The sequence below is a fragment of the Vanacampus margaritifer genome, chromosome 2 (assembly GCF_051991255.1).
Source record: "Vanacampus margaritifer isolate UIUO_Vmar chromosome 2, RoL_Vmar_1.0, whole genome shotgun sequence".
In the NCBI taxonomy this organism is placed as follows: Eukaryota; Metazoa; Chordata; class Actinopteri; order Syngnathiformes; family Syngnathidae; genus Vanacampus; species Vanacampus margaritifer.
Genome location: NC_135433.1, coordinates 5,731,626 through 5,756,636, shown reverse-complemented (window position 1 = coordinate 5,756,636; position 25,011 = coordinate 5,731,626). Strand labels below are relative to the sequence as shown.

The following is a 25,011-nucleotide window of genomic DNA, read 5'->3' as shown; positions in this document are numbered from 1 at the left end:
CACGCACGTCACATGGACAACGCCGGCTATGACGTTAAAGGCACAAGCGAGCGAGCAAGTGAGCTCACCGACGCGTATTTGGTTGATGTCCACCATGAAGCCCTGCACCAGGTTCTCCAGGAAGATTAGGATCAGTTGGAAGTTGTTGGGGCCGATGCTCCCTGAGCCATCCACCAGGAACACCAGGTCTGCGGCAGTCGTCGTGTCACATGTGACATTTTCCTCTTCTGAGCACGCCCGCACATGCAACACACAAGCGCTCACGTTTACCGATGCGGAATTGGTTGCTCCAGACAGTAGAGTGTTGGAACGCGGCCAGCAGTGGCCGGAAACGGCGCTGATGTGTAAAACCCGGAAGTCGGAAGTCCGTGGCATCTACCCCATAGTGCACATATGTTTGTACACTGGTGCAAGGGACGAGCAACTCCTCCCTGAAAAATTCTCGACAATATGTTGAATTATGTTCCATGCCCACAAATCTAAATACGGTATTCTGGTTAGTATTGCATTTGTGGAATATGAGTTAAGCAGCAAAATCTAGGAGTTTTCATCAATCTCAGAAGGCGGCCATTTTACCACTTTCTGTCGAGTGAAAATGACATCACAGTTGCTCAAATCTCAGGTAACCATTCACAGCTCAGCTTCAGAAAACAGGTGAGCTGTGATTGGTCGTTGCCTGAGCCCTGAGTAACTGTGATCGTCAGTCGACAGCAAGTGGCAAAATGGCCGCCCCCTGAGATGGATAAAAACAGATGGATTTTGCTTCATAACTCCTATTCCACAAATGTAATATTAATCAGAATGTCATGTTTAGACGAGTGAGGTCACATATGACATTATTGTCAAGAAATGCATATGGTTGAGTTACCCTTTAACATTACTGTGATGTTTCATACTTGCCTTCAAAAACTTGACTTAAATAGTGCAAATTTAACATTAATCATGAGAAAAGCTGTGTAGAACGTTGAATACGTAGACATGTATTTTAGTCAGCAATTGTTTTCTCAAGAATTTATCTGTTTTTGAGTGTAAAACGATTGCTCCGTTTACAAGCATAAAATGTAATGTAATGAAATGAATGAATGAGGCATCCCATTTTCACCCATTGCCACATCCAATATGGCGACGGCATCAACATACAGTACTACTTAGCGCTCAAGGCTGCATCTATTTGTCTGGACTCCCACCTGGTATCTCCTCACAGATGCTCGTGATGAGAGAGCCCTCAATGCCGCTTATCGCGTCGAAGTCGACCACGTTAAAGACGTGCGTTTCGGGGGGCGGTGATGCAATCTCCCTCAGCTCGTCCTCGTTTGCATTACCCACACCTGTCCAATAAGAAACAAAAATCAACGGCACCTAGCGGGAAACCTCTTCGCCCGTCAACCGCAGAAACGTACCGACTGCGAATACTTGGATCCCGGCGTCTCTCAGGGCCTGCGCAGGTGCACTCACGTTGGTGCTCGATTGCCCGTCTGTGATTAGGATGAGAACCTTGGGAACATTGGCTCTGGATCCAAATTCTGCTGTGAAGCTGTTCTCCAGGACAAAGGTCAGCGCCGAAGCTGTGTGGAGGTCACAAGGGTTTATCAAGGACACCTTACAATCATCTTGACAGCTAAGAAATTGCTAGCATGTGATGCTACGTTAGTGTAGCTGGCACATACCTGTGTCTGTGCCTCCGCCTACGAACGTTAGGTTCCTGATGGCGTCCACAACGGCCTCTCTGGTCATGTGAGTGGTCAGGTTAAACTCCAGCCTTGGCTGGCTGCTGAACTGCACCAAGCCTAGGAACATGCAGTTCATCGTCACACGCACGTCACATGGACAACGCCGGCTATGACGTTAAAGGCACAAGCGAGCGAGCAAGTGAGCTCACCGACGCGTATTTGGTTGATGTCCACCATGAAGCCCTGCACCAGGTTCTCCAGGAAGATTAGGATCAGTTGGAAGTTGTTGGGGCCGATGCTCCCTGAGCCATCCACCAGGAACACCAGGTCTGCGGCAGTCGTCGTGTCACATGTGACATTTTCCTCTTCTGAGCACGCCCGCACATGCAACACACAAGCGCTCACGTTTACCGATGCGGAATTGGTTGCTCCAGACAGTAGAGTGTTGGAACGCGGCCAGCAGTGGCCGGAAACGGCGCTGATGTGTAAAACCCGGAAGTCGGAAGTCCGTGGCATCTACCCCATAGTGCACATATGTTTGTACACTGGTGCAAGGGACGAGCAACTCCTCCCTGAAAAATTCTCGACAATAATATGTTGAATTATGTTCCATGCCCACAAATCTGAATACGGTATTCTGGTTAGTATTGCATTTGTGGAATATGAGTTAAGCAGCAAAATCTAGGAGTTTTCATCAATCTCAGAAGGCGGCCATTTTACCACTTTCTGTCGAGTGAAAATGACATCACAGTTGCTCAAATCTCAGGTAACCATTCACAGCTCAGCTTCAGAAAACAGGTGAGCTGTGATTGGTCATTGCCTGAGCCCTGAGTAACTGTGATCGTCAGTCGACAGCAAGTGGCAAAATGGCCGCCCCCTGAGATGGATAAAAACAGATGGATTTTACTTCATAACTCATATTCCACAAATGTAATATTAATCAGAATGTCATGTTTAGACGAGTGAGGTCACATATGACATTATTGTCAAGAAATGCATATGGTTGAGTTACCCTTTAACATTACTGTGATGTTTCATACTTGCCTTCAAAAACTTGACTTAAATAGTGCAAATTTAACATTTATCATGAGAAAAGCTGTGTAGAACGTTGAATACGTAGACATGTATTTTAGTCAGCAATTGTTTTCTCAAGAATTTATCTGTTTTTGAGTGTAAAACGATTGCTCCGTTTACAAGCATAAAATGTAATGAAATGAATGAATGAGGCATCCCATTTTCACCCATTGCCACATCCAATATGGCGACGGCATCAACATACAGTACTACTTAGCGCTCAAGGCTGCATCTATTTGTCTGGACTCCCACCTGGTATCTCCTCACAGATGCTCGTGATGAGAGAGCCCTCAATGCCGCTTATCGCGTCGAAGTCGACCACGTTAAAGACGTGCGTTTCGGGGGGCGGTGATGCAATCTCCCTCAGCTCGTCCTCGTTTGCATTACCCACACCTGTCCAATAAGAAACAAAAATCAACGGCACCTAGCGGGAAACCTCTTCGCCCGTCAACCGCAGAAACGTACCGACTGCGAATACTTGGATCCCGGCGTCTCTCAGGGCCTGCGCAGGTGCACTCACGTTGGTGCTCGATTGCCCGTCTGTGATTAGGATGAGAACCTTGGGAACATTGGCTCTGGATCCAAATTCTGCTGTGAAGCTGTTCTCCAGGACAAAGGTCAGCGCCGAAGCTGTGTGGAGGTCACAAGGGTTTATCAAGGACACCTTACAATCATCTTGACAGCTAAGAAATTGCTAGCATGTGATGCTACGTTAGTGTAGCTGGCACATACCTGTGTCTGTGCCTCCGCCTACGAACGTTAGGTTCCTGATGGCGTCCACAACGGCCTCTCTGGTCATGTGAGTGGTCAGGTTAAACTCCAGCCTTGGCTGGCTGCTGAACTGCACCAAGCCTAGGAACATGCAGTTCATCGTCACACGCACGTCACATGGACAACGCCGGCTATGACGTTAAAGGCACAAGCGAGCGAGCAAGTGAGCTCACCGACGCGTATTTGGTTGATGTCCACCATGAAGCCCTGCACCAGGTTCTCCAGGAAGATTAGGATCAGTTGGAAGTTGTTGGGGCCGATGCTCCCTGAGCCATCCACCAGGAACACCAGGTCTGCGGCAGTCGTCGTGTCACATGTGACATTTTCCTCTTCTGAGCACGCCCGCACATGCAACACACAAGCGCTCACGTTTACCGATGCGGAATTGGTTGCTCCAGACAGTAGAGTGTTGGAACGCGGCCAGCAGTGGCCGGAAACGGCGCTGATGTGTAAAACCCGGAAGTCGGAAGTCCGTGGCATCTACCCCATAGTGCACATATGTTTGTACACTGGTGCAAGGGACGAGCAACTCCTCCCTGAAAAATTCTCGACAATAATATGTTGAATTATGTTCCATGCCCACAAATCTAAATACGGTATTCTGGTTAGTATTGCATTTGTGGAATATGAGTTAAGCAGCAAAATCTAGGAGTTTTCATCAATCTCAGAAGGCGGCCATTTTACCACTTTCTGTCGAGTGAAAATGACATCACAGATGCTCAAATCTCAGGTAACCATTCACAGCTCAGCTTCAGAAAACAGGTGAGCTGTGATTGGTCGTTGCCTGAGCCCTGAGTAACTGTGATCGTCAGTCGACAGCAAGTGGCAAAATGGCCGCCCCCTGAGATGGATAAAAACAGATGGATTTTACTTCATAACTCATATTCCAGAAATGTAATATTAATCAGAATGTCATGTTTAGACGAGTGAGGTCACATATGACATTATTGTCAAGAAATGCATATGGTTGAGTTACCCTTTAACATTACTGTGATGTTTCATACTTGCCTTCAAAAACTTGACTTAAATAGTGCAAATTTAACATTTATCATGAGAAAAGCTGTGTAGAACGTTGAATACGTAGACATGTATTTTAGTCAGCAATTGTTTTCTCAAGAATTTATCTGTTTTTGAGTGTAAAACGATTGCTCCGTTTACAAGCATAAAATGTAATGAAATGAATGAATGAGGCATCCCATTTTCACCCATTGCCACATCCAATATGGCGACGGCATCAACATACAGTACTACTTAGCGCTCAAGGCTGCATCTATTTGTCTGGACTCCCACCTGGTATCTCCTCACAGATGCTCGTGATGAGAGAGCCCTCAATGCCGCTTATCGCGTCGAAGTCGACCACGTTAAAGACGTGCGTTTCGGGGGGCGGTGATGCAATCTCCCTCAGCTCGTCCTCGTTTGCATTACCCACACCTGTCCAATAAGAAACAAAAATCAACGGCACCTAGCGGGAAACCTCTTCGCCCGTCAACCGCAGAAACGTACCGACTGCGAATACTTGGATCCCGGCGTCTCTCAGGGCCTGCGCAGGTGCACTCACGTTGGTGCTCGATTGCCCGTCTGTGATTAGGATGAGAACCTTGGGAACATTGGCTCTGGATCCAAATTCTGCTGTGAAGCTGTTCTCCAGGACAAAGGTCAGCGCCGAAGCTGTGTGGAGGTCACAAGGGTTTATCAAGGACACCTTACAATCATCTTGACAGCTAAGAAATTGCTAGCATGTGATGCTACGTTAGTGTAGCTGGCACATACCTGTGTCTGTGCCTCCGCCTACGAACGTTAGGTTCCTGATGGCGTCCACAACGGCCTCTCTGGTCATGTGAGTGGTCAGGTTAAACTCCAGCCTTGGCTGGCTGCTGAACTGCACCAAGCCTAGGAACATGCAGTTCATCGTCACACGCACGTCACATGGACAACGCCGGCTATGACGTTAAAGGCACAAGCGAGCGAGCAAGTGAGCTCACCGACGCGTATTTGGTTGATGTCCACCATGAAGCCCTGCACCAGGTTCTCCAGGAAGATTAGGATCAGTTGGAAGTTGTTGGGGCCGATGCTCCCTGAGCCATCCACCAGGAACACCAGGTCTGCGGCAGTCGTCGTGTCACATGTGACATTTTCCTCTTCTGAGCACGCCCGCACATGCAACACACAAGCGCTCACGTTTACCGATGCGGAATTGGTTGCTCCAGACAGTAGAGTGTTGGAACGCGGCCAGCAGTGGCCGGAAACGGCGCTGATGTGTAAAACCCGGAAGTCGGAAGTCCGTGGCATCTACCCCATAGTGCACATATGTTTGTACACTGGTGCAAGGGACGAGCAACTCCTCCCTGAAAAATTCTCGACAATATGTTGAATTATGTTCCATGCCCACAAATCTAAATACGGTATTCTGGTTAGTATTGCATTTGTGGAATATGAGTTAAGCAGCAAAATCTAGGAGTTTTCATCAATCTCAGAAGGCGGCCATTTTACCACTTTCTGTCGAGTGAAAATGACATCACAGTTGCTCAAATCTCAGGTAACCATTCACAGCTCAGCTTCAGAAAACAGGTGAGCTGTGATTGGTCGTTGCCTGAGCCCTGAGTAACTGTGATCGTCAGTCGACAGCAAGTGGCAAAATGGCCGCCCCCTGAGATGGATAAAAACAGATGGATTTTGCTTCATAACTCCTATTCCACAAATGTAATATTAATCAGAATGTCATGTTTAGACGAGTGAGGTCACATATGACATTATTGTCAAGAAATGCATATGGTTGAGTTACCCTTTAACATTACTGTGATGTTTCATACTTGCCTTCAAAAACTTGACTTAAATAGTGCAAATTTAACATTAATCATGAGAAAAGCTGTGTAGAACGTTGAATACGTAGACATGTATTTTAGTCAGCAATTGTTTTCTCAAGAATTTATCTGTTTTTGAGTGTAAAACGATTGCTCTGTTTACAAGCATAAAATGTAATGAAATGAATGAATGAGGCATCCCATTTTCACCCATTGCCACATCCAATATGGCGACGGCATCAACATACAGTACTACTTAGCGCTCAAGGCTGCATCTATTTGTCTGGACTCCCACCTGGTATCTCCTCACAGATGCTCGTGATGAGAGAGCCCTCAATGCCGCTTATCGCGTCGAAGTCGACCACGTTAAAGACGTGCGTTTCGGGGGGCGGTGATGCAATCTCCCTCAGCTCGTCCTCGTTTGCATTACCCACACCTGTCCAATAAGAAACAAAAATCAACGGCACCTAGCGGGAAACCTCTTCGCCCGTCAACCGCAGAAACGTACCGACTGCGAATACTTGGATCCCGGCGTCTCTCAGGGCCTGCGCAGGTGCACTCACGTTGGTGCTCGATTGCCCGTCTGTGATTAGGATGAGAACCTTGGGAACATTGGCTCTGGATCCAAATTCTGCTGTGAAGCTGTTCTCCAGGACAAAGGTCAGCGCCGAAGCTGTGTGGAGGTCACAAGGGTTTATCAAGGACACCTTACAATCATCTTGACAGCTAAGAAATTGCTAGCATGTGATGCTACGTTAGTGTAGCTGGCACATACCTGTGTCTGTGCCTCCGCCTACGAACGTTAGGTTCCTGATGGCGTCCACAACGGCCTCTCTGGTCATGTGAGTGGTCAGGTTAAACTCCAGCCTTGGCTGGCTGCTGAACTGCACCAAGCCTAGGAACATGCAGTTCATCGTCACACGCACGTCACATGGACAACGCCGGCTATGACGTTAAAGGCACAAGCGAGCGAGCAAGTGAGCTCACCGACGCGTATTTGGTTGATGTCCACCATGAAGCCCTGCACCAGGTTCTCCAGGAAGATTAGGATCAGTTGGAAGTTGTTGGGGCCGATGCTCCCTGAGCCATCCACCAGGAACACCAGGTCTGCGGCAGTCGTCGTGTCACATGTGACATTTTCCTCTTCTGAGCACGCCCGCACATGCAACACACAAGCGCTCACGTTTACCGATGCGGAATTGGTTGCTCCAGACAGTAGAGTGTTGGAACGCGGCCAGCAGTGGCCGGAAACGGCGCTGATGTGTAAAACCCGGAAGTCGGAAGTCCGTGGCATCTACCCCATAGTGCACATATGTTTGTACACTGGTGCAAGGGACGAGCAACTCCTCCCTGAAAAATTCTCGACAATAATATGTTGAATTATGTTCCATGCCCACAAATCTAAATACGGTATTCTGGTTAGTATTGCATTTGTGGAATATGAGTTAAGCAGCAAAATCTAGGAGTTTTCATCAATCTCAGAAGGCGGCCATTTTACCACTTTCTGTCGAGTGAAAATGACATCACAGTTGCTCAAATCTCAGGTAACCATTCACAGCTCAGCTTCAGAAAACAGGTGAGCTGTGATTGGTCATTGCCTGAGCCCTGAGTAACTGTGATCGTCAGTCGACAGCAAGTGGCAAAATGGCCGCCCCCTGAGATGGATAAAAACAGATGGATTTTACTTCATAACTCATATTCCACAAATGTAATATTAATCAGAATGTCATGTTTAGACGAGTGAGGTCACATATGACATTATTGTCAAGAAATGCATATGGTTGAGTTACCCTTTAACATTACTGTGATGTTTCATACTTGCCTTCAAAAACTTGACTTAAATAGTGCAAATTTAACATTTATCATGAGAAAAGCTGTGTAGAACGTTGAATACGTAGACATGTATTTTAGTCAGCAATTGTTTTCTCAAGAATTTATCTGTTTTTGAGTGTAAAACGATTGCTCCGTTTACAAGCATAAAATGTAATGAAATGAATGAATGAGGCATCCCATTTTCACCCATTGCCACATCCAATATGGCGACGGCATCAACATACAGTACTACTTAGCGCTCAAGGCTGCATCTATTTGTCTGGACTCCCACCTGGTATCTCCTCACAGATGCTCGTGATGAGAGAGCCCTCAATGCCGCTTATCGCGTCGAAGTCGACCACGTTAAAGACGTGCGTTTCGGGGGGCGGTGATGCAATCTCCCTCAGCTCGTCCTCGTTTGCATTACCCACACCTGTCCAATAAGAAACAAAAATCAACGGCACCTAGCGGGAAACCTCTTCGCCCGTCAACCGCAGAAACGTACCGACTGCGAATACTTGGATCCCGGCGTCTCTCAGGGCCTGCGCAGGTGCACTCACGTTGGTGCTCGATTGCCCGTCTGTGATTAGGATGAGAACCTTGGGAACATTGGCTCTGGATCCAAATTCTGCTGTGAAGCTGTTCTCCAGGACAAAGGTCAGCGCCGAAGCTGTGTGGAGGTCACAAGGGTTTATCAAGGACACCTTACAATCATCTTGACAGCTAAGAAATTGCTAGCATGTGATGCTACGTTAGTGTAGCTGGCACATACCTGTGTCTGTGCCTCCGCCTACGAACGTTAGGTTCCTGATGGCGTCCACAACGGCCTCTCTGGTCATGTGAGTGGTCAGGTTAAACTCCAGCCTTGGCTGGCTGCTGAACTGCACCAAGCCTAGGAACATGCAGTTCATCGTCACACGCACGTCACATGGACAACGCCGGCTATGACGTTAAAGGCACAAGCGAGCGAGCAAGTGAGCTCACCGACGCGTATTTGGTTGATGTCCACCATGAAGCCCTGCACCAGGTTCTCCAGGAAGATTAGGATCAGTTGGAAGTTGTTGGGGCCGATGCTCCCTGAGCCATCCACCAGGAACACCAGGTCTGCGGCAGTCGTCGTGTCACATGTGACATTTTCCTCTTCTGAGCACGCCCGCACATGCAACACACAAGCGCTCACGTTTACCGATGCGGAATTGGTTGCTCCAGACAGTAGAGTGTTGGAACGCGGCCAGCAGTGGCCGGAAACGGCGCTGATGTGTAAAACCCGGAAGTCGGAAGTCCGTGGCATCTACCCCATAGTGCACATATGTTTGTACACTGGTGCAAGGGACGAGCAACTCCTCCCTGAAAAATTCTCGACAATAATATGTTGAATTATGTTCCATGCCCACAAATCTAAATACGGTATTCTGGTTAGTATTGCATTTGTGGAATATGAGTTAAGCAGCAAAATCTAGGAGTTTTCATCAATCTCAGAAGGCGGCCATTTTACCACTTTCTGTCGAGTGAAAATGACATCACAGATGCTCAAATCTCAGGTAACCATTCACAGCTCAGCTTCAGAAAACAGGTGAGCTGTGATTGGTCGTTGCCTGAGCCCTGAGTAACTGTGATCGTCAGTCGACAGCAAGTGGCAAAATGGCCGCCCCCTGAGATGGATAAAAACAGATGGATTTTACTTCATAACTCATATTCCACAAATGTAATATTAATCAGAATGTCATGTTTAGACGAGTGAGGTCACATATGACATTATTGTCAAGAAATGCATATGGTTGAGTTACCCTTTAACATTACTGTGATGTTTCATACTTGCCTTCAAAAACTTGACTTAAATAGTGCAAATTTAACATTTATCATGAGAAAAGCTGTGTAGAACGTTGAATACGTAGACATGTATTTTAGTCAGCAATTGTTTTCTCAAGAATTTATCTGTTTTTGAGTGTAAAACGATTGCTCCGTTTACAAGCATAAAATGTAATGAAATGAATGAATGAGGCATCCCATTTTCACCCATTGCCACATCCAATATGGCGACGGCATCAACATACAGTACTACTTAGCGCTCAAGGCTGCATCTATTTGTCTGGACTCCCACCTGGTATCTCCTCACAGATGCTCGTGATGAGAGAGCCCTCAATGCCGCTTATCGCGTCGAAGTCGACCACGTTAAAGACGTGCGTTTCGGGGGGCGGTGATGCAATCTCCCTCAGCTCGTCCTCGTTTGCATTACCCACACCTGTCCAATAAGAAACAAAAATCAACGGCACCTAGCGGGAAACCTCTTCGCCCGTCAACCGCAGAAACGTACCGACTGCGAATACTTGGATCCCGGCGTCTCTCAGGGCCTGCGCAGGTGCACTCACGTTGGTGCTCGATTGCCCGTCTGTGATTAGGATGAGAACCTTGGGAACATTGGCTCTGGATCCAAATTCTGCTGTGAAGCTGTTCTCCAGGACAAAGGTCAGCGCCGAAGCTGTGTGGAGGTCACAAGGGTTTATCAAGGACACCTTACAATCATCTTGACAGCTAAGAAATTGCTAGCATGTGATGCTACGTTAGTGTAGCTGGCACATACCTATGTCTGTGCCTCCGCCTACGAACGTTAGGTTCCTGATGGCGTCCACAACGGCCTCTCTGGTCATGTGAGTGGTCAGGTTAAACTCCAGCCTTGGCTGGCTGCTGAACTGCACCAAGCCTAGGAACATGCAGTTCATCGTCACACGCACGTCACATGGACAACGCCGGCTATGACGTTAAAGGCACAAGCGAGCGAGCAAGTGAGCTCACCGACGCGTATTTGGTTGATGTCCACCATGAAGCCCTGCACCAGGTTCTCCAGGAAGATTAGGATCAGTTGGAAGTTGCTGAGGCCGATGCTCCCTGAGTCATCCACCAGGAACACCAGGTCTGCGGCAGTCGTCGTGTCACATGTGACATTTTCCTCTTCTGAGCACGCCCGCACATGCAACACACAAGCGCTCACGTTTACCGATGCGGAATTGGTTGCTCCAAGTAAGTTGTGAAATTCTGTTATGGGACATTTTTGGCCCATGCCATTCATTGGAGGAGAATATTGGCACGTCTCCGTATGTGTTGAGCATAATATCGGTGCTATTGGACCTTGCAACCTTGTGACGGGTGGAGGAGCTGCAACGCGGGGATCATCGTCAACATAGAGACAGAAAAGACGTGTAGAGGAAGGAGAGCTAAAAAGCCAAGTGAAGCTCACAAGACGACTAAATGGGGAATGAATTCTCTTGACGTATGCGTTACTCGTCATCAGCCAATCTGGGAGGAGGAGGTTGGAAGCATTGACGCGGCAGTAGAAGACGTGAGGTGGAGCTAGATGGCTGAGGAAGCGAACAATGGCGACCGGTTGCAAGCAGCTCACACTTGGGAATTTTTTTCAAAGACGAAAGGCATCGACCAACGCTAAAGAGCACATCGATGATGACGATGATCATCATCGATGATGATGATGGTGACTCCGAGGTTGACGCCGAAGTTGGAAGCGTTGACGCGGCGGCTATGACGACGTCATAAAGGTTTACCGGCTAGCGATGCTAACACCGGAAAACGCGGAGCACAACCGAGCACTTCTGCACAGGCGGACGTTCAATCGGACGACGAAGAGTACCCCGAGTCCAATGCATATTCATCGTTGGAATGGGTACAGTCTGCTACTTGCTATTCCCCGGAAAAAAAGGCCGTCAAGAAAGTGTAACGTCGAAAGGGACAATCGCAGTGAAACGACTCTGTTGTGCAAATCCTGCTCCCTCTCCTTGCACGCAGGGGCGTGTTACAAAAAGAAAAACCGTATTTGAAACATCCACATAATTCTAAATAGTACCACAGTTGCACACATTTGTAAATAGTTTGCGAAATTGTTTTGTCAAATTGTTACACTGTTGAATGGAAATAAACGTATTTTGCAATCAAAAAACACTTTTTCATTGTTGGTGAAAGCGTTTTACAGAAGTAAAGCACTATTTAGGTGTTTGTGGCATCATTCATGGACAAAAAGAAGTGTACAATTCACTAGAGTGCATGAAATAACATCGTTTCAAAGAAAGCTCTTTTTCTCCGCTTTTTGTTTCAAAACAGAGCATTTCGGTGAAACTAACCATTTTCTATTGTTGATTACTGAAGAACGGAATAAGGTAGAAAGATGAGAGTTCAATCTTTCATTTGGTAGTATGTGTGTTTCCATAGTCCAAACAACATTTTCTGTGGACCTTGAAAGATCAGTCAAAATGCTTAAATCGGCTGGCACTGGCGACATCCCGTTTCTGAAAACGTCTGGCAGTCAAAGAGTTAAACTACTCAAGACATAAATTTATGTTTTTTCAATGACAAAATTGTTTATTTTTGTACCATCAGAGAAACTAAATATTAAAACTGGTGTCTTCTTCACAGTGAATACTTAAGTGTATTTTTTTTTTAAACAAATACAAATGTCTTCTTAACAGAGTCCACTTTCTGTGAACAAATTTGTGTCTTTCTTAACTCTTTGACTGCCAAAAACGTTAAATAACCTTTAGTAAAATCCTACGGAGGAGCGCCAAAGACGTTAAAAGACGTTCACCAAGTTTTTTTTTTTTTTTTGGTGGGGAAACGGGTGGAGGAAAGCCTTGGCCAGCTGTGCTGAAAGTATCAAGCAGATCTAGTTAGTTTAATGCATATTTTTGGCCCCTAGATGGCAGCGATGACTCTCTTTGGACAAGATTGGGTATGCGTCAGTAGAAGACGTGAGGCGGAGCTAGAGTGTTGAGAGGACAATGGTTGAGGAAGCCATAATGGCGACCGGTTGGAAGCAGCTCACGCTTGAGCATTTTTTTCAAAGACAAAAAGCATCGACCAATGCTAAAGAGCACATTGATGACGACGATGATGATGATGGTGACTCCGAGGTTGACGCCGAAGTTGGAAGCGTTGACACGGCGGCTATGATCATGTCATAAAGCCTCATCGGCTAGCGATGCTAACGCCGGAAAACGCGGAGCACACGCTCAGGCGGACGTTCAATCGGACGACGAGTCCAATGCATATTCATCGGAGGAGTGGGTACCATCTGATCACGGAGAAGACACTGGTTCTGGACTACGATACCACCATGAATGGAGTGGATACGATGGATCAGAACATCTCTTACCACCCGGTATAGGAACAGAAGGACATGATGAAGCCAGACGTAACACCACCGTATCATGATCTGAGAGTACAGAACACACACTGCAGTATATACTTGCTATTCCCCGGAAAAAAAAGCCAGCAAGAAAGTGTAGCGTCTGCACGCTAAGGGGCCATCGCAGTGAAACTAATCTGTTGTGCAAATCCTGCTGCGTCACCTTGCACGCAGGGGAGTGTTACAAAAAGAAAAACTGTATTTGAAACATCCACACAATTGTAAATAGTACCACGGTTGCCCACATTTGTAAATAGTTTGCGAAATTGTTTTGTCAAATTGTTACACTGTTGAATGGAAATAAACATATTTTGTTATCAAAAAACACTTTTTCATTGTTGGTGGTAGTGTTTTACAGAAGTAAAGCACTGTTTAGGTGTTTGTGGCATCATTCATGAAAAAAAAAAGGTGTCAAATTCACTAGAGTGCATGAAATAATATCGTTTCACAAAAAGCTTGATTTCTCCGTATTTTGTTTCAAAATAGAGCATTTGGGTGAAACTAACCATTTTCTATTGTTGATTACTGAAAAACGGAATAAGGTAGAAACAACCTTTTTTTTTGATGAAAGATGAGAGTCCAATATTTTATTTGTGTGATTTCAGTAGTTTGTGTGATTCCATAGTCCAAACACCAAATTTTCTGTGGACCTTGAATGATCAGTCAAAAGGCTTAAATCGGCTGGCACCCACGGCATCCCTTTTCTGAAAACGTCTGGCAGTCAAAGAGTTAAACACTATTGTCATGCAACATGTCAGTCAGTTACATAGTGAATTGTTTTTTTGTGTAACATTGCAAAATTAAATAAATAAAATTACTTGAATATTAAATTTAATTAAATCAATATTAATATTCCTCAGAAATGTTCTGCTTCAAAAAGTTGAACCATATATACATTTTTTAAATGTTACGTATGCTAAACTGAGTCAGTTGCTGGACAGATAATAAATGTTACTCAAATAAAAGCTCATGAGTCTTCTTCGCCTGAAGACTTGCATACATTTCCCCGCCACTCTTATGAGGCGCTCCCCCTAGTGGCCTGCCAAGTAATTGCTCAATAAGTAATGAACAATGCAGCCGTTATAGTGGCTGTATATTAACTACAAATATCGCGATACTTGCGTAGGCATATCGATAATCTATCGGGATGCTTTGTTCAAACAAAGTATCCCGATAGATTATCGATTTATCGCGATATCGATATATCATCACACTCCTAGACTTGACGGCAGCTAAAAAGTAAATAAAAGAGAAAAAACATGTTATTTATTCCATTTTTATTCATGATTATTATTACCTGGGGACTTAGGCATTTATTGAAAATTAAAAAAAAGTTCAAACAACTGTGGCTATGGGATTGTTCTGGTGTACAATGTGTGAAGTGCAGGTGTGGGAGGTTACCTGATCCATTAGACTGGGCTGACAGATTTACTAAATAAAAAGATAAGTTGGGGGTGAGGGGACATATTATTACTGATTAACTTGGCTTTTTGTAAATATTGTTTGAATATATTTGGGTGGTTACATCTTCCCGACGGTTATGGTGTATAATGTGTGAAGTACAGGTGAGGGAGGTATTTACTTTATGAATTATTTTATTATAGCAGAGCTTAACATTTGTTACATAACTCTGAATAACTCTGAAACCTTGAAAGTCTGAGTTGAATACTGGTATACAACGTGTGCAGTATGTTGTAGGTTTATGAGTTTACCAAGCAATGATAATTGAAATAAAATAAAGCAACTAATTATTGAAGTATTCAGTGTAGAAGTTAATATACTTTTCACAGTTTTGACTTTGCATTAAAATACATTTTCCTAATTTCCCCAAATTTTGTCTTGACTTTAGATAGTTTTCATTTTCTGAAACATAAATACTTGAAATACACTGAAATAATCTTCAGATTCTCAGTGACGCTGTAAATGCATAGATTACATTGATGTGGCAGTGGATGTTACCTGGTGCATCTGTGGTGACTTGCGCTGGAAAAAATGAAAGAGAAAAGTATTAATTTATCTTATGTTTTTTTACTGGATGACCCAAAAAATCAGATCACAACCATTAATAGGCAGCATTATTCATGTTTTTTTTCCCCCAATTAGGAGCGACTGCAGCAATAACTAGTTCATTGCAGAGATGTGGACTCGAGTCATGTGACTTGGACTTGAGTCATGAATTTGACGACTTGAGACTTGACTTGACAAAATTTTAAAAGACTTGCAACCCGACTTTGACTTTACCAACAATGACTCGTGACTTCACATGGACTTGAGCCCTATGACTTGAAAAGACTTGCTTCCAAAAACAAAAAGATGAATATGTATGTTAACGATTATATTCCGTCTCGGTGTGTGTATGTGTGCGAGCTGGGCTGGCACAGCGCCGTCATTCAGACATGTCAGGGAAGCCGCAAACACATGCCGCCTACACTAAGGCAAACTTCAAAATAAGATGACCAAATAATACATTGACACCTATGCAAATAGCCTTGGTGGATTTTACTTTGAAGTCTGCCTGCATGGTGGCATGAATGCGGGCTTAACTTCCCTTTGACATTTTGGCTTGCATTATCAACGTTTTTATTGAAATTTACCATTTCGTTTCGTCACCGTGACCATGCTGCTTAGCATCACACTAAACAGCTTGAGGAATTTTTAACATGGTAGATATTACTAAATTACTTGAAACACTATTGTATTAAATGCACTGCATTCCTTAAAATGAAGTTGGACAACCACATATTTTGATTGGGTTATATTTTATTGATCTATTTTTTGAAAATTCATTTTATTGTGTGCTCTATGCAAAATGACTTTCATGAGCAATTTGAAAATAAATAAATAATTTCAAGCAATTTTAAGGAAATTTGCTGTAATTGTGATATATAGGTATTTTTTAAAATGATCTGCCATTGTTTTTTTTTGTGGAAATTTTATGCATCATAAGTACTAATGTTGTCGGCACTTGGTATCGGTCAAAAAAAAAGTGGTATGAACATCCCTAGTCCTAAATACTGACACGTTCTCCTTAACAATTCTCATTTCAATATTATTTAAACAAGAACAAAAAAAACATTCTGGATAAAGGGCACATAATATAAAAATTAAGTATTGTTAAATATTGACATAATTAACACTTGATTTTGCAGTACATATGAACATGTCGTTGTCAGGATGAAACTCTCTCATAGTTAATTAAAATTGCTTAGTGCGTGCGTGCAAGTGCATGCATGTGTGCTTATATATACATAATATATAAATAAAAGAGATAAAAAATGGTTCCCCTTTTAAAGGAATAGTAGCATGAATCTTTAAAGTGTAGCAACAGCTTGTTTTTTGTTTGTTGTCAATTTAGGTCAAGTCAACCTCAAAACCTTGCACTTTCACTTGACTAGAATATCAGTGAACGTTTTACACCCAACAATGCCTACATGCTACGTGCAACATGCAAAGAGGGTGGTAAATACTGCTTTTCTTTTTTTACATCAGTATTACACAAAGTTTATGTTAGTGTTAAATATGAATTCGACCTACAACTCATTACAAATAATTCAGGCCTTTAAATAAGAAATGTAACAAGGACTCACCCTTAATCAGACCCGTAGACATCAAAAGAAAGAAGTACCAAACAAACTGATCCATCACTGAATGTAGCCTCTCTCAACGTCTCACAAGGAATACACTTTCATAAATGACTTTGTGTTTGCCGCTGCTTTGTTTTATACGAATTTGTTAACATCTCAGTAGGCACGCCCGTTGATTTTAATTGGTAGTAATGTTGTCTGATGACCCACAGATGGGAACTAAATACACCCACACTAATTGGGTAACTAGTTACACCTGGGGCCAGGCACAATTGGCTGAGGGCCCTGAAGGGCCCGCGGAACCCGCGGAAGGGCGGGAACCCACTTAGGGCCCTCAACCAAAGCCAGATCTTCCCAGACACGACAAAATTAGTTTTATCAGTTGTAACAACGTGTCCTGTAACTATTAATTAGCCTTTAATAGTCTTGCTATGACAACTGAGAACACATTCTCATTTGTGACGCTTGCCTGGTTGGTTTTCAAATAAAGGTTTTTGTTTACTAACAAAAAACCCAAATGCAGCATGTTTTCCTGCAAAAAAAAATGTAAAGTCACCCTACAGACTGCAATAAAACATCAGACTTTGGCCCACTCGATTCGGATTTTTGGATGTTTGATTCGTTTCAGAATGGATTTTCGATTGAGAACGATTTTTGATTCAAAATGATTAGATTTTTGCTTCAATTGATACAGTAGATGTTCAAGGAATCGTAATGATCTACTCCAGTCTGACTCGCTAATGCTAATTAGCGCGCTACTCGCAGCACTTTTATCACTCAAAAAAACGTCTCCACGCTGCAAAAAAACTACTTTTATTGGAATAACTTGATCGTGACTTACTCACCGTTTCCCTGTTGTTGAACAGCGAGAGGAGCTTCGTACATTTTTAGCTGGTAAAGATGTTCGTGCTTTTTTTTTTTCTTTTCCTAAGACGAGACCGAAGACGACATTTTCATTCGTTGCCGTGATTGGCTAAAACAAACGTGCACAAGATACCGCATCGTCCAATCAGCTGAAAGTATTGTACCGAATGTCCCTCCTTTCACGAACGGATCTGCCGAGTGAAGTTCCAGATTGATAATGTGAAGAACTCCCTTGAGTGAATCATAATTATCAATCTGGCTTGTGAGGTTTGTTAAAATGAGATATGTGTTCATGTGGAGTATTCCTTGTACTGTATGTACATACCATAATGTTCTCACGTGTCGTTTGTTACAAATTTCATTAAAAACTATGGTGCGTACTATAGGTACAAGCTAAAAAAACAACACAATGTGTATATTTAAACTGGTACCTAGAGGTTCTGTACTTTAATTCCAAATTGATATGTAATATCAAGTGTTTTGAATTCATATACATAAAAAAAGAAATATTTAGTATTCATCATTATGGTATCGCAACAGTTGAGTTTAATGAACATAGGCAAGGTAAAAACTCCATGGAAAGCTGCAGTTCTTCTAACCTTTTCCTTATTTAACTTTTAATTTTTAACTTTTTTAAATTATGAGCCACTTGCTCAATCTGTCCACGAGTCACAGCACACGTCGGGGCTCCGAACGGAGCCTAATCTACTCATTGCGTGTGTAAACAAAAGAACAAAGGAACGACATGGCTTTGTTGTCCTACCTCAGAGACGCGCTCTGGGCCCTCCGCTCAACAAGCGACATACCACCCCCCGACCTGCCGGAGGAGATTCGGCGAGCAGACACGGGGAAATGCCGCCGGAGGAGAGGACAGCGAGGTGGAGCACGCCAAAGGGTCCGGAGGAGAGGATGCAGACCAGCGCTGCCGTCCTTGCTGCTTGGCAACGTGAGGTCCTTAAAGAGCAAGCTGGATGAGCTGAGGAGCCTCACCTCAGCCTGCCGCGAGCACCGGGACGCCTGCGCCATGGTGTTCACGGAGACATGGCTCCACAGCGACATCCCAGACTCTTTGTGTGAGATCGAGGGATTCTCACTCATTCGCGCCGACAGGACTGAGGCGTCGGGTAAAAGCAGAGGTGGGGGCGTCTGTATTTACATTAACGACAACTGGTGTCGGAATTACGCGGTGCGGCAGATCACCTGCACCCCCGACGTGGAGCTTCTCTGCCTGAGTCTGAGGCCGGGTTACCTGCCGAGGGAGTTTGGAAACATTTTCCTCTGCGCCGTGTACGTTCCGCCCGGCGGGAACGGCGCCAGCGCCGCCGCCTTCATCTCCGACTGCGTTTAACAACAACTGCGGCGGTGCCCGGAGGCCCCGGTTTTCATCTTAGGGGACCTCAACCACTGCAAATTGGAGCTGTCTCTCCCGGGTTTTCATTCCTGCCGACATCCATCAAACTGCTTAACAACCGACATTAACCCAGTGCAATAAGATATATGGTGCAATGTTGTGTGTGTGTGTAATATATGCAGCCATGCTGTACATACTCATGTGTATGTATATATATATATATATATATATATATATATATATGGGTGTGTGGAGTTCTCATGTATGTACTTCTCTACACTTGTACACTTCTGTGAAGACTTCTGGGAAGTCTTCTACTTATTGCTGCACTTCTTATTTATTTAATTTTAATTTTATCTATTTCTATTCTGTTGTTTCTCTTTACTGTAAACTGCAGCTGGACGGAGTCCAGGAAAAAGTTCCCCACGGGGAAAATAAAAGTATATCGTATCCTATCGTATCTTGGTGGCTAAGTTCGTCTTGAAATGAGCAATAGTGTTGAATATTTATTGGAATGTCTTTTTTGCTTTGTGGCCATTGAAGAGGGTCTTCTGCCCAGATTTAGTCATAACTGTTTTAATTTTCCTTATTTCTTCAGTAAAGCTTTGTGAGTGTTATCGCAATTTCTGACAAGTGTCTGTAATCAATGATGTTTTTAAAGTCTTATCGTCATGACTGGGACCTCATCTATTTCCACAACAATGGGCCATTGTCTGTGGTTGAAGTGTCTGTAATCAATTATGTTTTTAAAGTCTTATCTCATGTCTGGTGAACTCCAGGTGGGCTGTTTGGTGGGGGCTTTGTGGTACCGCCCTTCAAGATAGTATAAGAAGGTTGTAAGTGTCTGTAATCGGGGCACTTGCAAGAGGCTGCCACCATTGTCTGGGAACTCGCTTGTACCCGGAATATTCTGTAGAAATAAAAGCTTTGATTTTGCAGTACATATGAACATGTCTTTGTCAGGATGAAACTCTCTCATAGTTCATGTCTGAACTACGTACCCATAATTAAAATTGCATAGTGTGTGCGTGCATGTGTGCTTATATATACATAATATATAAATAAAAGACATAAAAAATGGTTCCCCTTTCAAAGGAATAGTAGCATGAATCTTTGAAGTGTAGCAACAATTTGTTTTTTGTTTTTTTGTCAATTTAGGTCAAGTCAACCTCAAAACCTTGCACTTTCACTTGACTCGAATATCAGTGAACATTTTACACCCAACAATGCCTACATGCTACGTGCAACATGCAAAGAGGGTGGTAAATACTGCTTTTTAAAAAATTTTTTTTACATCAGTATTACACAAAGTTACTGTTCGTGTTAAATATGAATTAGACCTACAACTCATTACAAATAATTCAGGCCTTTGATTAAGAAATGTAACAAGGACGCACCCTTAATTAGACGCATAGACATCAAAAGAAAGAAGTAGGCACGCCCGTTGATTTTAATTGGTAGGAATGTTGTCTGATGACCCACAAATGGGAACTAAATACACCCACACTAATTGGGTAACTATCCACACCTGGGGCCAGGCACAAGTGGCTGAGGGCCCCGATAGGTCAACCCGCAGAAGGGCGGGAACCCACTTAGGGCCCTCAACCAAAGCCAGATCTTCCCAGACATGACAAAATTGGTTTTATGGAATATGAGTTATGAAGCAAAATCCAGCCATTTTTATCCACCTCAGGGGGCGGCCATTTTGCCACTCGCTGTCGACTGAAGCAGGGTTATTGTAGTTTTGGAATTTTTCATTTGAGTTATTTTTGATTTAATTTTGAGTTTTGGTTTTTAAATGTAGTTAGTTTTAATTCATTTTCAAGGTAGTTCTGTTTTTATTAGTTTTAGTTATTTCATAAATGCTTAGTTTTAGTTTAGTTTTGGGTTAGTTTCAGTATGAGTTTTAGTAAAAAAAAAAGAAAAAAAGAAGTGTTTTACCTGTGCGCAATATTTAAAAAACACCATGGGAGCAACGTCTCTATTGGCTGCAGCTAGATGACGTCACGTTTGTGTGACACATTTTCAAACGTCCTTATTCCGATTGATATCCAAATAAATCTAATTAAAATCACATTTAAAATCATCCCCAAAGGCTCATGTATTAAATTAATTACCAAAGACTAAAACGAAGGACATTTTTACTAATTATGTAGTTAGTTTTAGTTAGTTTTGTAAACATAAAATGTAGTTTCAGTTAGTTTTCGTTATCTAAAAAGCATTTTTGTTTTTATTTTATTTTGTTAACTAAATTGTTTTTGGAATTTTTGTTTGAGTTTTTTCGTTAGTTTTAGTTAACTAAACTAAACTACCTTGTACTGAAGATGACATCACTGGTGCTCACGGCTCAGGCAACGATCATAGCTCACTTGTTTTCTGAAGCTGCGCTGGGATTAGTTGTTACCTACGACCTGAGCAACATTGATGTCATCTTCAGTCGACCGCCCTTCTACCGTTAAAGCTGGAGCGCTCCGCAGGAAGTTGGACAACCACATATTTTGATTGGGTTTCATTTTATTGATCAATTTTTTGAAAATTCATTTTATTGTGGTGTGCTCTATGCAAAATCACTTTTATGAGCAATTTGAAAACAAATAAATAATTTCAAGCAATTTTAAGGAAATTTGCTGTAATTGGGATATATAGGTATTTTTTAAAATGTTCTGCCATTGTTTTTTTTTTTGTGAAAATTTTATGCATCATAAGTACTAATGTTATCGGCACTTGGTATCGGTCTAAAAAAAATGGTATGAACATCCCTAGTCCTAAATACTGACAAGTTCTGCTTAACAATTCTCATTTCAATATTATTTAAACAAGAAAAAAAAACATTCTGGATAAAGGGCACATAATATAAAAACTAAAAAAAGTATTGTTAAATATTGTTATAATTAACACTTTGATTTTGCAGTACATATGAACATGTCTTTGTCAGGATGAAACTCTCTCATAGTGCATGTGCGCTTATATATACATAATATATAAATAAAATACATAAAAAATGGTTCAGTAGCATGAATCTTAAGTGTAGCAACAATTTGTTTTTTGTTTTTTTGTCAATTTAGGTCAAGTCAACCTCAAAACCTTGCACTTTCACTTGACTAGAATATCAGTGAACATTTTACACCCAACAATGCCTACATGCTACGTGCAACATGCAAAGAGGGTGGTAAATACTGCTTTTTAAAAAAAAAAATTACATTAGTATTACACAGTTACTGTTAGTGTTAAATATGAATTAGACCTACAACTCATCATTACAAATAATTCAGGCCTTTAATTAACTCTTTCACTGCCAGACGTTTTCAGAAACGGGTTGTCCCCACTGCCAGCCGATTTAAGCATTTAGAGTGATCTTTCAAAGTCCACAGAAAATGTTGTGTTTGGACTATGGAAACACACATACTACCAAATGAAAGATTGGACTCTCAGCTTTCATCAGAAAAAAAAAGTTTGTTTCTACCTTATTCCGTTCTTCAGTAATCAACAATAAAAAATGGTTACTTTCACCGAAATTCTCTCTTTTGAAACAAAAAACGGAGAAAAAGAGCTTTTTGTGAAACGATGTTATTTCATGCACTCTAGTGAATTGTACACTTCTTTTTGTCCATGAATGATGCCACAAACACCTAAATAGTGCTTTACTTCTGTAAAACGCTTTCACCAACAATGAAAAAGTGTTTTTTGATTGCAAAATGCGTTTATTTCCATTCAACAGTGTAACAATTTGACAAAACAATTTCGCAAACTATTTACTAATGTGTGCAACTGTGGTACTATTTACAATTATGTGGATGTTTCAAATACAGTTTTTCTTTTTGTAACGCTCTCCTGCGTACAAGGAGACGCCAGGACTCGCACACAGTTTACTTTCACTTTCACATTGGTCCGTTTTGCGTGCAAACGTTGCACTTTCTTGACGGCCTTTTTTTCCGGGGAATAAAAAGCAAGTAGCAGACTGTACACACTTCCTCCGATGAATATGCATTGGACTCGGGGCACTCTCCGTCGTCCGATCGAACGTCCGCCTGTGCGTGCTCGGTTGCGCTCCGCGTTACGACACCGTAATAGCCGCCGCGTCAGCGGTTCCAATTTCGCCGTCAAGCTCGGATTCACCTTCATCATCATCGAGGATAATCACCGTCGTCATCAATGCACTATTTTAGCGTTGGTCGATGCCTTTCGTCTTGTAAGTGTAGAGCTGCTTGCAAACGCTCGCCATTGCCCGTTCCCTCCTCCATCTAGCTCCATCTAACGTCTTCTACTGCCGCGTCAATGCTTTCCAACCACGAAGTCACCCTCATCTTCATCATCTATGCCGATCATCGTCAACAATGTGCTTTTTCAGCGATGCTTTTGGTCTTTGAAAAAAACGTCTCGGGTGTGAGCTCCTCGCGACCGGCCGCCATTTTTCCTTTGTCTTCCATTCTCATCTCCTGCTCGACGCTCTAGCTCCGCCTCTACTGACGCCCACCCGATCTTGTCAAAAGAGAGTCATCGCTGCCCTCTAGGGGCCAAAAATAGTCATTAGGCACAACAGACAGACTTGAAACTTTCATCAGACATGCGGAAGGGTTTCCTCTACCCGTTTCAAAAAAAAAAAAAAAAAAAAAAATCATTGGATGACGTCTTTTGACGTCATTGGCAGTGAAGCGTAGGTTTTTACTTGACGTCTTTAAACGTCAGTGGCAGTGAAAGAGTTAAGAAATGTAACAAGGACTCACCCTTAATTAGACGCATAGACATCAAAAGAAAGAAGTAGGCACGCCCGTTGATTTTAATTGGTAGGAATGTTGTCTAATGAGCCACAGACCCACAACGTGACGTTTACAGTAACTATTAATAAGCCTTTAATAGTTATGACTGTTACGGTGTGGTCACGGAGCGGCGTGGTGTCTGTCGGCATGTGGAGTAGAGGACCCAAAGTGCAGGGAGGCAGGAGAACCACGGCAGGAGTGCGGGTTAGACTGACGTACTTTATTGTACAGAAAAACACTAACCAGGGTACTGGTTAGTATTAAATAAACAAGGAACTGAAAAGATACAAAATCAAAGTGACAGACAAGACTCCAGGGGTGACCGTGACAAGCGGCAATGATCCCACACGAATTGCTCATCACCCGGGAACTAAATGCACTCACACTAATTGGGTAACTAGCCACACCTGGGGCCAGGCACAAGTGGCTGAGGGCCCGGATTGGTCAACCCGCGGAAGGGCGGGAACCCACTAAGGGCCCTCAACCAAAGCCAGATCTCCCCAGACATGACAATGACAACTGAGAACACATTCTCATTTGTGACGCTTGCCTGGTTGGTTTTCAAATAAAGGTTTTTGTTGACTAACAAAAAACCCAAATGCAGCATGTTTTCCTGGAAAAAAAATGTAAAGTCACCCTACAGACTGCAATAAAACATCAGACTTTGGCCCACTCGATTCGGATTTTTGGATGTGTGATTCGTTTCAAAATGGATTTTCGATTGAGAACGATTTTTGATTCAAAATTATTTGATTTTTGCTTCAATTGATACAGTAAATGTTCAAGGAATCGTAATGATCTACTCCAGTCTGACTCGCTAATGCTAATTAGCGCGCTACTCGCGGCACTTTTATCACTCAAAAGAACGGCTCCACACTGCAAAAAGACTTTTATTGGAATAACTTGATCGTGACTTTTTCCTTCTACTCTCTAATGTGGCTACAACTTATCAGACCGCGTGGAACCACACTGCCCCTAAATGGCCAAATCGGGTACAACATGAACAGCGCTCCCAATATTTTTGGGACATTTAAAATCGATTCTGAATCATACTAAATGAGAATCGCGATTCTTATGAGAATCTATTTTTTTTGGCACACCCTTAATGAACAATATAGTGCTGTCACTATTGTATA

The 25,011-nt window shown here is 43.0% G+C and overlaps 1 protein-coding gene and 1 long non-coding RNA gene across 4 annotated transcripts in view; one reads left to right on the top strand and one right to left on the bottom strand.

Annotated features, from left to right (window-relative positions):
• Positions 1–20,559, bottom strand: part of LOC144044398 (collagen alpha-3(VI) chain-like) — a 33,595-nt gene extending 13,036 nt beyond the window's left edge. For 2 of the 3 annotated variants that reach the window (XM_077558782.1, XM_077558784.1), the window contains exons 1-27: positions 16,907–17,061; positions 15,279–15,302; positions 10,922–11,080; positions 10,710–10,829; positions 10,443–10,607; positions 10,230–10,370; positions 9,113–9,271; positions 8,901–9,020; positions 8,634–8,798; positions 8,421–8,561; positions 7,304–7,462; positions 7,092–7,211; positions 6,825–6,989; positions 6,612–6,752; positions 5,498–5,656; positions 5,286–5,405; positions 5,019–5,183; positions 4,806–4,946; positions 3,689–3,847; positions 3,477–3,596; positions 3,210–3,374; positions 2,997–3,137; positions 1,880–2,038; positions 1,668–1,787; positions 1,401–1,565; positions 1,188–1,328; positions 69–227 (exon numbers count right to left, since the gene is read on the bottom strand). In XM_077558782.1, coding sequence (XP_077414908.1) covers positions 69–227; positions 1,188–1,328; positions 1,401–1,565; positions 1,668–1,787; positions 1,880–2,038; positions 2,997–3,137; positions 3,210–3,374; positions 3,477–3,596; positions 3,689–3,847; positions 4,806–4,946; positions 5,019–5,183; positions 5,286–5,405; positions 5,498–5,656; positions 6,612–6,752; positions 6,825–6,989; positions 7,092–7,211; positions 7,304–7,462; positions 8,421–8,561; positions 8,634–8,798; positions 8,901–9,020; positions 9,113–9,271; positions 10,230–10,370; positions 10,443–10,607; positions 10,710–10,829; positions 10,922–11,080; positions 15,279–15,302; positions 16,907–16,961 — 3,748 coding nt within the window. In that variant the 5' untranslated portion in view covers positions 16,962–17,061. Of the gene's footprint in view, positions 1–68; positions 228–1,187; positions 1,329–1,400; positions 1,566–1,667; positions 1,788–1,879; positions 2,039–2,996; positions 3,138–3,209; positions 3,375–3,476; positions 3,597–3,688; positions 3,848–4,805; positions 4,947–5,018; positions 5,184–5,285; positions 5,406–5,497; positions 5,657–6,611; positions 6,753–6,824; positions 6,990–7,091; positions 7,212–7,303; positions 7,463–8,420; positions 8,562–8,633; positions 8,799–8,900; positions 9,021–9,112; positions 9,272–10,229; positions 10,371–10,442; positions 10,608–10,709; positions 10,830–10,921; positions 11,081–15,278; positions 15,303–16,906; positions 17,062–20,515 lie in introns of those variants that run through there. The other variant, XM_077558783.1, reaches the window with a different exon arrangement.
• Positions 1–25,011, top strand: part of LOC144043440 (uncharacterized) — a 90,508-nt gene that overhangs the window by 42,507 nt on the left and 22,990 nt on the right. The gene's annotated exons all lie outside the window — the stretch shown is intronic.